This window comes from Sciurus carolinensis, chromosome 4, assembly GCF_902686445.1.
Source record: "Sciurus carolinensis chromosome 4, mSciCar1.2, whole genome shotgun sequence".
Taxonomy (NCBI): Eukaryota; Metazoa; Chordata; class Mammalia; order Rodentia; family Sciuridae; genus Sciurus; species Sciurus carolinensis.
In genome coordinates this window covers 77765854-77778610 of record NC_062216.1, presented here as the reverse complement: position 1 = coordinate 77778610, position 12757 = coordinate 77765854, and the positions used below count along the sequence as shown (strand labels likewise).

General features: G+C 36.5%; 1 protein-coding gene across 1 annotated transcript; it reads left to right on the top strand.

Moving 5' to 3' along the window:
• Positions 1-2646: 2646 nt before the first annotated feature.
• LOC124982788 (taste receptor type 2 member 8-like) lies at positions 2647-3555 on the top strand. The gene has a single exon (XM_047549708.1). It carries the CDS (start codon positions 2647-2649, stop codon positions 3553-3555), a length of 909 nt encoding a protein of 302 aa, XP_047405664.1.
• Positions 3556-12757: the final 9202 nt, after the last annotated feature.

Below are 12757 nucleotides of genomic sequence, written 5' to 3'. Positions count from 1 at the left end.
TCATCATCGGCAAATTCCAAATCAGAACTCTCTGCTGACATATCAAGTGCAATAGAGACAATATCTCTGACTGCTTGCTGGTGAACTGTCTGAAGGGATTGGAGGAAATGGATTCATCATCCTGGTTAACTGCATTGGCTGACTCAAGAGAGATTCATTGAGATGACATCTTCTCAATCGCCTTGGCTGTCTCTGGAATATACTCTTTGTGTGAAATGTCTCTGAATGGCTTTGTTAGGCTACTTTCCCCAGACACGTAGACAGAAAGAAGCTAGGGAGCCTCCTGCATGTTGTCTGGACTCCAGCCAATAGTTAAAGTGCCTGGTTTACTTTTGGTCTCAGCAACTTCTGTTGCCTTGAGATAGCCTATGCATCTCACCCACTTTTCCTCTGGATCAAGCTAAAGATCAACAGGATCATCTTTGGGATTTGGGGGCTTTTTCTCGTGATGATACAGGGTATCACTTCATCAAGGCCGATCTTGAAAAGAACATAACTTGTGAATTCAAGGTGAGTGAAATGCCAAATGCTTTGAAACCGACTTCTGTGAACTTGGGTGTAATAGTTCCATGTATTTTTTTGCTGACTTCATTTTTCATGGTACTCTTCTCCCTATTTACATACGCCAAGCAGATGAAACTCCATGCCACAGGGTCTGGAAACCCCAGCAAGAGGAGCACACGGGGGTCACGAAAGCAGCAATCATCTCAACACTCCTGACTCTACACCATGCAGTCTCTGGTGATAACCTCTGGCTCTCTGATTCCTCAGAGGAGAGTTAGTGCTGACCCACTCATACTGTCATTTCCCATCACCCCATGCATTCATCTTGGAAAGGGGAATAAACTAAGGGAAGCCGTTCTGAAAGTGTTAAGATTCCTGGATGGTTTCTACAAACAAAAGAAGCCCTCTATTCCCTAGAGAGCCCTAGAGAAATATCTTCAATACAAGAAAAAAGAGATCAACGAAAGAATTTCTCCCATCTAAGTGTTTGCATTCATGTCCTCTTACATGCTTCTGAAAAATGCTAACATCTAACATTATTCTAAAGATTCTCTTTATGTTCCTTTGTGTTTCTCTCTGATTTTGTTTTGAATCTAATGCTGTCATTGAACCACATTTTCTTTGTCTTCACAGGAAAATGAACACAAATCCCACAATAATGTGTCATGTCACTGACTAAATAAAAAAAGATTCCACTTCTTCCTGCCATGTGCTGGCAAAGGCCTTCAACTCAGTAAGTAGAAGAACTTCAGTCACACAGGCTCTGGGGTCGAGATTTAGAACTCAAAAGTCCTTCCTATAAAGTCAATTGGTGAAAAACTGCCTACTTCAAACTGAAAGACAGGCCAGGTGCAGTGCTCAATGACTGTAATCCCAACGACTCCTGAGGCAGGAGGATTGCAAGTTCAAGGCCAGCCTCAGCAATGCAGCCAGGCTCTAAGCAACTGAGCCAGTCCTGTCCCAAATAAAAAGGACTGGGAATGTAGTTTGATCCCCAGTCCCCCTGACCCTGGGGAAAAAAAAAAAAAAAAAAAAAAGAACTGATCAGGACAATCCTGATATTCCAAGAAGAACCCTGGTTTATTGTGATTTGTAGTACCCACATTCAAGTCATGTTTCCCAAAAAGAGAATTAATCAAATTTAATGAAAGATTTACTACTACTCTCTGGAAAGGCTACTTCATTCAAAGAAAATTACATTTTTATGTGATTGCCCTCTCTAGTGACATGACTATAATGTGTGCTATGAGATGCTAAGTCAAATCAAAAGAAATGTATTGGACTAGAAAAACGTGCAAATTTCCTTAATTTTAGAGGGCAATGATTAATGTACAAAAGAGAATGTTTCAAGATGTGAATCAACTTTGTGTGAACTTCTCACATTGAATAAAACTATAAACAACAAATCTGTGTCAGGCAGATTTTACTTCTAATAAACAACTGCACAGGGAAAATTCTTAGTACCTATTGCCACATGACTGGCTGAATTGTAACAATTTCTCATTTATAACAAGAATTGTGTCATTACTTTCCCTAATTGATCATTAGGAAGACAAAATTTATTAGCCTCTATTATGTCTGCATGACCTTGTTACACTTATATTTTCTGAATCAAAATCCCATTTCCAGTAGAGACATGACTTATGGCTAATTTGTAACTTATAATGATGAAAATGAAGTTTCATTTACACATTTTTATTCTTAGTAAACACTTGCGGGTTTTTGTTATTTTTAATGACTTCTACCTCAAAATTTAACCTGACAGGTTCAAATATACAGAACCTATTGCAAGAAACCTATTGCAAATTCATGAAATAAAGTCTGAATTTGTGTGAGATTAGTTTCAACTAAGTTCTTCAGTTATCACTCACTAAAGGTAATAATTATAATCTTCCCAGGCTACAGAAAACTACACAAGACATTTGATTGGAGCGGTCTATTGGTTTAGTCTTCATGAATGAAAAAAAATCCTACTTCAGGTGAGATCTGGGAACTCCAGGAAGAATACCAAAGTCAGAATAATGACAGATGAAAACATTACAAGGCATGCTTTGAAGAATTTATTAATCATGTTCTAACTCATCATCTGTAAATTATTCCATTTGCAGTGATTTTGGAGATCAGGGTGTTCTCTCTACAAACATGTTCAGTAACAAAGATATCTTTACAATTGTGATCAGTGCAGAATTCATAATAGGAATGTTGGGCAATGGATACATTGGACTAGTCAACTGGATTGACTGGATTAAGAAGAAGAAGATCTCCTCAATTGACTATGTCCTCACCAGTTTAGCTATCTCAAGAATGTGTTTGATTGCTACTATAGTATTACATGGGATTTTGATAACACTATACCCAAGTGTGTTTGAAAATTCGAAAATACACACAGCTGTGTGCAGTTTCTGGATATTCTTTAACTACTTAAGCATGTGGTTTGCCACCTGTCTGAATGTCTTCTATTGTCTCAAGATAGCCAATTTCTCCCACCCATTTTTTCTCTGGCTGAAGTGGAGAACTGATAGAGTGGTTCACTGGATCCTGCTGGGATGCTTTGCCATCTCCTTTTTCATTGGCATTATACTAGCACCAATAGTGAGTTATGGTCATAGGTTTCATAATCTTATCAAAGATTCAAAAAACATCTCTGAAATGTTCTATGTGAGTAAAATCCAATACTTTGAGCCAATGACTTTATTTAACCTGTTTGCTATGGTACCATTTATTTTTTCACTAATCTCATTTTTCATCTTAATAGTATCCCTGAGGAGACATATTAATCAAATGAAACTGAATTCTAAAGGTGGTAGAGACCCCAACACACAAGCTCATGTGAAAGCCATGAAAATTATAACTTCATTTCTCTTCTTCTTTTTTATTTACTGTGTGTTTTGTCTTTTAGTGACCTTTAGCTATCTTATAACAGAAGAAAACTTAACTATGATGGTTGGAGAGATTGTAGCAATTCTCTATCCATCAGGACACTCAGTTATTTTAATTTTTGGAAATAATAAACTGAGGAAGCCCTCTTTCAGGATGCTGACTTATAGATAGCCTGCATGATGGGCTATTTTAGATTTATAAATGGATTTTAAAAGCAGATCTTAGAAAACTTTCTCTCAGCAAAGGAAACTATCAGCAATGTGAAGAGAGAGCCTACAGAGTGGGAGAAAATCTTTGCCACTCATACTTCAGATAGATCACTAATTTCCAGAATTTATAAAGAACTCAAAAAACTCTACACCAAGAATACAAATAATACAATCAACAAATGAACTAAGGAAACGAACAGACACTTCACAGAAGAAGATGTACAAGCAATCAACAGATATATGAAAAAATGTTCAACATCTCTAGTAATTAGAGAAATGCAAAACAAAACTACACTAAGATTCCATCTCACCCCAATTAGAATGGCGATTATCAAGAATACAAGCCAATAGGTGTTGGCGAGGACGTGGGGAAAAAGGTACACTCATACATTGCTGGTGGGGCTGCAAATTAGGGCAGCCACTCTGGAAAGCAGTGTGGAGATTCCTCAGAAAACTTGGAATGGAACCACCATTTGACCCAGCTATCCCACTCCTTGGCCTATACCCAAAGGACTTAAAATCAGCATACTACAGAGATACAGCCACATCAATGTTCATAGCTGCTCAATTCACCATAGCCAGATTGTGGAACCAACCTAGATGTCCTTCAATTGATGAATGGATAAAGAAACTGTGGCATATATAAATACAATGGAATATTACTCAGCCATAAAGAATAATAAAATTATGGCATTTGCAGGCAAATGGGTGAAATTGGAGAATATCATGCTAACTGAGATAAGCCAAACTCAAAAAACCAAAGGACGAATGATCTCACTGATAAGAGGATGATGATACATAATGGTGGGTGGGAGGGAGGCAAGAATGGAGGAAGGAGGGACTGTATAGAGGGAAAGAGGAGTGGGAGGGGTGGGGGGAAGGAAAAAATAACAGAATGAATCAAACACCATTACCCTATGTAAATGTATGATTACACAAATGGTATGCCTTTACTTCATGTACAAACAGAAACAGCATGTATCCCTTTTGTTTACAATAAAAATAAGTTAAAAAAAAGAAAAAAAAAGCAGATCTTAGGGTGGAATAGAGGAGGTGTTCCTGGCTGCTCCATGGAGTGAAACCAAGAAAAGAGGCAACTTCTCAGCAAGGTAGGTGAACAAAACAGAGTGGAGAGACTGCATTGGAATTTAAAACTGGACATTCAAAGCAGATCAGCGACTCAGGTGGTTGAATGTGATATAATAAAGAAGAAATCCCCAGAAGCACAGCCAATGCCACAGCCAGGCTGGCCACTCTGGCAGACCAGTCCTTCTATGACCATAGTGGAGGGAAAGGAAAAGAAAGGAACTGCATTTCAGGAAGGCCAGAGGCATGTCTGGTATGCAGCATTTAGAGATCAAGGACTTTGCCTGGCAAACCTGAAAGACATGCTGCCCATTATCTGTGTGCAAGGAAAAGAAGCAGCCATCTCTTCAGGTGGCCCACCAAGGACCAAGGAAGGAACCATTCTGCAGACACGGCATGGGGCCATCAGCTGAAGGGGCAGATTCCTCACACGCCTGAATTTGGCCTGAAGTACAGCCCCAGTAAACACACACTGCATGACACAGGGTATACCCAAGTGACCAGGAGACACTAGAATGTGGAGAAAGGTTTACACAGGGGACAACTGGTTGTGGAAAGCCACCAGGCTCCACCCATCAGCCTCCAATCCACTGCTTGCAGGACATGCTGGGAGTGCCTCTGGCCAGGACCTGGAAGGACTGGGGCAGGAGAGATTGCTTGGAAACTGAACCCAAGAAACATGAGGTCTGAAGGTAACATAGGGGCAAAGGAATTGGGTTCCCCCACCCCATGAGTGGGATTCCAGGGGAGATCCCTGAGGTACAGTCTTCCAGCATGGACTAGCAAGTGCTGGGTGCTGGAGGGTCGCTGATTTAAAATCTCCAGACCAATTGGCTTAGAGCCCTGGCCCACCTAAGCCTAAACCCTGCCTCCAGGAATCCTGCCTATGGACTTGCCTGTCTCACTCCAGCAATCCAGAAGAGGAGCATCAAGCTGCAGACCTCCCCACCTAACACTGCTGAGAAGAGAAGCCGAGAGTCTTCTCAATTCCTATGGAAAGATTAACTCTTTATCAAGATTTTATTTTAATTATTTTCCTCTGTTGTGACTTTAATGGTACATGGGCACTTATGCATACTCATGTTTGTTTTTCTCTCACTTCTAGCATTTTTGAAGTCAGTTGTTTTTCATGGAATAGTTTTTTTGTGAACTGTGATGTTTGATTAGTATATTTTAGTTTTCTTTTGTATCCTTTATTTTTAAATTATTTTTTAGTATTTACTTTACATATATACATATTTATATATACATATACATATATATACCCATATTTTCTCCTACCTGTTTCCCTTGAATCTCTCATTTCTTATGCTAACAACCAACCTCTATTATTCTCTTTCACGCTTTCTTTAAATTTTCACTTCTTCTTTTGTCCTCCTCCCTCATAATCATCACATTTTATATCCCTTCTGTTCTCTTGCTGTTCACCATTTGAAATTTCATAAATCCTTTTTGCAAAACTACTGTTTTTATTGTAGGCAATACTGATCATATAATTTCTATTTATCATAATTAACATAGTAGACATCAAGTAGGAACTATTTGCTTTAACGCTGTGTACTGTTTGCTTTGGTTGTTATTATTTGTCTTCCCCTAAACAGTGAGATACTGGAAACTTTCAGGGACACAATAAGTCTACAGGTTAGAAACTCTCCTGTCTCAGATCCATACTGTTAAATGGGTAGACACACAAACAATGTAAAAAGCAAGGGAACAAATTGCCCCAAAGAATCCAAGATACTCTAATAACAGAATCCATTGACACCACAGTGAATGAAATGTTGGAGAGGGAGTTTAGAATGTACATAATTCAACTGATCTGAGAAGTAAAGGATGATGTAAGAGAGGAAATAGAGGTAGCAAAATATCACTGAAAAAATAAAACACAGAATTCCCTGAAAGGAAGGAAACCATAAATTGAATTAAAAATTCAACAGAAAACAACACCAACAGACTAGATCGCAGGGAAGACAGAACCTCAAGCAATAAAGAAAAGATATATAGTCTTGAAAGTAGAGTTGACCACACAGAGAGGATGTTAAGAAACCACCAGCAGAACTTCCAAGAACTGTGAAATAACATGAAAAGACCAAATATAAGACATATCTGGATAGATGAAGCCATGGAGAAACTAACCATATGAATACATAATCTTTTCACTGAAATAATATCAGAAAATTTCCCAAACCTAAAGAATGAAATGGAAAATCAAATACAAGAGGCTTACAGGACCCCAAATGTACAAAATTACAGCAAACCTGCAGCAAGGCACATTGTAATGAAAATGCCTAACATACGGATAAAGTTTAGACTTTGTAACAGAAAAATATCAGATTCATATATGGGGGAAGGGGCTGGGGATATAGCTCAGTTGGTGGAGTGCTTTCCTCCCAAGACCCTGGGTTCCATACCCATCACCAAAAAAAAAAAAAAAAAAAAAAAAAAATGTGGGAAAACAATTTAAATCTCAACTAATTTCTCAACCCAGGCCTTAAAGGAAGCAGGTCCTGGAATATTATATACCAAGATCTGAAAGAAAATGGATGCCAACCAAGAATCCTATATCCAGATTTGAAGGTTAAATAGAAACCTTCCATGATAAAGTTAAAAGAATTTGCAACGAGAAAGCCTGCACTAAGGAATATTCTCATCACAATTATCCATGAGGAGGAAATGACAAAAAAAAAAAAAAAAAGTGAAAAGAAAAGGAAGGAACCACACTAAATGCAATCAAAGAAGAAACTAATTCAAATTAAAAACTATAAATAAACCCAAATGACCAGTAATATAAATCATATCTCAATAATAACCTGGAATATTAATGGCCTAAACTCACCAATCAAAAGACATAGACTAGCAGACTGGATTAAAAACAAAAATCAACAATGTGTTGTCACCTTACAGGCAAAGACAAACACAGACTAAAGAAGAAAGAGTGGAAAAAAAATATCTCACATGGAGTGCATGAACAAGCAGGGGTTTCTAAGCTGATACAGATAAAGTAGACTTTAAGCCAAAGTTAATTAGGACAAAAAAGACCATTTCATAGTGCTTAAGGGATTGATACCTAAACGAGGAATAACAATCCTAGAATGGAGCATCTACATATACCAAACCTTCACTTCTCAATCTCAGGAATCAAATAGAAAACAATACAATAATACCAGCTAAAATTCTTTTAAAGTTAAGTCCTTTTTTTCAACTTAAAGATAATTTATGACCATTTATGACTTTATACAATTATAGCAAAGATTGTTCTGTGTCTGTACGAACATCAGCATCATCAGGAACTTCTCAGAGAACATCAGAACAGGAACATGGAATCAACACTGTTACTAAACTTATGGAAATGCAGGACGGTGTGACTTATCCTGAAGGGACATACAAGGCCACCACAGGCCACAGTGCCTGGCTGGGCCCCACCTTCAGGAGGAGACAAATCTAATTGTCATACAACTATTTCTTTGCATAAACCACACTGTACTTTTAACTGAATGATTACTACCAAACTAAAACCATAAGAAAACTTCTAATTTAAAATCAGTTATGAAATAGGAACTCTTAACAACTAGAAGAATTTCAAGATTTAACTTGCCTCTGTGTCCACTGGATAGATCTCCAAACAGAAACTAAAGAAAGAAGCTATAAAAGGAAAAATATAATTAATAATTTAGACTTAACAGACATATACAGAATATTTCATCCCTCAATGACTGAATACACTTTCTTCTCAGCAGTACATGGATGCTTCTCTAATATAGACCATGTTATGTAAGCTATCACCTATGTTGACATACAATTGTAATATTACCTTAATATATATTTTAGCATGTGTAGGACTATTTTGATAGCTCCCTTTCCATTGATATTATTTTTTCTGTTCTTGCTTTTTTCTTGATTAGACATATTTGATTTTATCAACTAAAGCTGTACTAATTCTTCTCTAATTTATGTATTTCTGTTCCTACTCTTATTTTTTCCTTCCTACTAAATAATTTGAAATTAATTTGATTGTTATTCTAGCTTCTTTCAGATACAAATACTTTAAGCTATAAATGTTCATCTGAGTACTGCTTCATCCCAGAAATCCTGATATTTTACCTATTATAATCAGTTCAAAGCACTTTTCATTTATTCTTCTTGTGCTTTATTCCTTGACCTCTGAGATATTTAAAAGTGTGTCATTTCATTTTGAAGTAGTTAATATGGGGGTGGGATTCTATAATAAGGTGATTGATTTCTAATGCAATAAATCATGCAGGAAACACAGTCTGCATCATTTCAAATTTTAAAAAAGTAATGGAAGTGCTTTTTATATTGTTTTCACTTGTTACCTACATGCCAAAACTGATCAAATTGTGGTGGGGCCACGAGGCTAGGAATGATAGTAGAATGAGTTGGACATTATTGCCCTATGCCCATATGTGATTACATGACCTGTGTAACTCCACATCATGTAAAACCAGATGAATGACAAGTTATACTTCATTTGTGTCAAAATGCATTCTACTGTCAGGTATAACTAATTAGAACAAATAAAAAAGAAGGAAAAAAAGAAAATCTTATTTTCTCAATTAAAAAAAAGGAAACCTTATTATCTGATTTTAAAAAAATACAATTTTTTTTGTGGGAAGTTGACACAGGAGGATCGTTTGAGCCCAGGAGTTTGAAGCCAGCCTGGGCAACCAAGAGAGACCCTGTCTCAAAAATCAGCAAGGAAACAACAACAAAAACACAGGCCCTTTCTTATTATTTTCCAGTTTTTCCATTTATTGTGGCTGCGTATCTTTTGGCATTACCAGGACCTAAAGAACACATCCTTTGCTTTGTACAGTTCAGACCTCCTCATCTTTATATTCCCTTTCCCCTACGAATGTCAGAGCTGCTGCCTCCCTTCTCGTCTTCTCAAGACAAATGTTACGCATGTGTTGCCTCATTAAGTTCTCTAAGGTTTTACTTCGACCAAGGCAAACTGCATCTGGGCTACACTTGCCAGTTTCTCCTTTCTTTCTGTCACACATTTTCAGTCCCATCCTTAATTGTGCTCCACTCACACCTCTGCTGATCACTCCCATTCAACTGATTTACTAGGAATTCAAACCTCCCCTGCCTGGTCTATGGTGCAGTTTCCTGAGTGATGCTTTAGGCCATCTCTGTGTCAGTAATTTCTGGTGCATTTTATTCTACCACTTGCTCTTCATTGCCCTTAAAATCAAGTTTCCTCATAAAGAACCTGCTTCTCAGACAGCACCTGGTTAGAAATAGAATCTATGCAAAAGCATCTCCTAAGTACTGTTTACAATCTGGATAAAAGAATGAACATAACTAATATCAGTCAGGTTATTCTGTTCAAGTTCCTTAAAAAAAAATAAGACCAGCAATGATTTTCACTCATGACTTAAGGAAAAAAATTGGAAAAAAAATAACATATACTATGGAGTATACATATATTCTCTCTTGTTTGCTCTCTCTCTCTCTCTCTTTCTCTGTCACATACACACACACACACACACACACACACACACACACACACACCAATATCTGTCCATGACACATATAGGGCAAACTTACAAAAACAAGTAGGAAAATGAGAATCCTAATAAAACATGGTTTTGCTGTGAGGATCAAAACCCTCCTCACTAGGATGTTGAGAAGTGCCCTGACATGCCCAAGGTCAGATCTGTTCTTATCTGCTTCTGCATTTTTGCAATTACTCCCACCATTTTCTATCTAACCCTGGTATACTTCCATCCACTCCTTTGCTTGTATTACAACTAAAAATATGAATTAGCTAAATTTTAAATGCTTTGCTTACCTTTGTGTAAAATTCACTCTAAAATACTGTTTATTATATACTCTTGTAGTATATACACTTTATTGATTGGATTTCTAATGTGTTAGTCACTTAAGGTACTATTTATTTTACAAGACAAGAAGATTCATTTTTATTACAATATGCTAATTTGTGTACAATGATCATAATGCAGTCTGTAAAAATAAAAATTTAAAAAATATGCTAATGCATTCTAGGACAAACCTACGAAGTCTATACTGGATTGAACGTTATATTTCTCTGCAGGTTTAAACAAAAAAATATTTCATAAGATTAGCGCTCTGGGAAGGTTTCACCCCATTAGTCTGAAGTTTCTTCTTCTGTATTTTCTTTTCTGTCTTTCTTATGTTTTCAAGTTTCTCCAATGACCCAATGATTGGGGTTTGAAAGAGTAGCATGTGACAAAATGCTCACCTGTGGAATTTTTTTCTCTTTTTCCTCTTAACTATGCCTTCACCTAACTTTTATGCTGCGTGAAACTGGCATGCACAAAATCTTTGCTTGTGTGCACAAACAAAAGAAAATATTAAAATTATTCTAAAAAGAATTTGGTTGACATTGTTATATATAGTTATATATAGTTATTAATAGGTCAATAAAATCAATGAAAAATAAAAAAGTTATTTGAGTGAAGATATTATTATAGTTAGTCTGAGTGCCTATTGACCAGGATAACTATGGAGTAGAAATTATGTGCCTGGACAGGAATTATTTCTAAGATAAAAGAAAGCAGTCATCTGTGAGCATAGCTGCATCATCATGCAATTCACCCCCAGATCAAGGGGGCATTTCAGGAATGAAGGTTTCTCCTTTAAGGAAGATCAGAGAAGGCATACAATTCCAGAAAGCTGTAAATGCCCAAGAACTATTTCACAGAAGCTTTACAAAGTGTTCTTCAGTAACTCTAAATTAGAGAAACAATTTCAAAATAGGATTTAGTCTGTAGAGAAGAGGTTTACTTAATATTCATCCTCCTGCTAGAAGGGGTATGTGTCTAGAAACTTAGAAGCAATTTAGTTGTGGAAGAGAGTAGAGAGGAAAATGAAAAGCAGGATTTTATTCTTCCTTCTCATATATACAATAGCCCATGAAGACACTTTATTTTTTAACAGATTTACTGAGATACAACTGATATATATGAAAAACTGCATGTATTTAGTGTATACAATTTGATGAGTTTGGACATATGCTAATAATAACCATGATATCAGAACTATCAAGGTAATGGACATATCCAACACCGGATAACATTACATTGAGAACATATCAAATGAAAAGAAAAAATTTAAATACACTCAATATTCATGTTTATCATAACTCCTTTACCTCATTATATCTAGCATCATAAACTCTGACCAATGTTTGTCACTTACACAATTATAATGATACATTATCTTAAGTTTTATATATATATATATATATATATATATATACATATATATATAGTTATAGTTATATATAGTTCTTTCTCACCTGGACAACCAAGAAAATAAGCTTAAAATCTAGTGGGGCCAAGTAATCTACATTTAGTACTCATCTTTTATATTTCCTGAAAATATATCATTCTCATTGTGGGCCCAAACATGGGATTCTTTATTAATAACCAGTATGATCATTCAACAGGCAAAGATACTTCCACAAATTTCAGTTTTTGACACTTTTCTAATTGCTAGCCAAAGTCTTGAGGTTTAGGTTGGACAGATATAATATAATACACACCAATTTTATTTAGTTTCAGGACGTCCTGAAAGTTCTGATATTATGCAGCTTGGCACATACACTAAAATAGCTCATCATTTATTATCTAAAACTCAAGTCTCACTGGGTACCCTGTATGTTTACTTCCTAAATCTGGCAACCCTCTTGAGGGTACCAGGATGCATCAAAGATTATAGAAACCAAAATTCATGTAACATAGCTTCAGAAAGACAGCACAGGACTAGGAAAGGGTATTGGCTCAATTTGCATCTTAGCAAACACTAACTCAGCCTAAATTAACTACATGTGGAGAAGAATAAGCTGCTGAGAAGATAAATGGACACACAGCAGCCAGGCTAAGGATGGTCAAACACAGCATTCATCAAGACTAATTAGGATTTAATGAAGAGAACTCCGGTCTCCATTTCTCATCGCAAGACCACAATAGAAGAGTTAAAGAAAATTAGAACAAAATCTAAGAAGCAGGTATAGATACCAAACTGCTACGGGTCAGCTAGAAAGTAACTAGGTCTTTCTCCATCCGAGC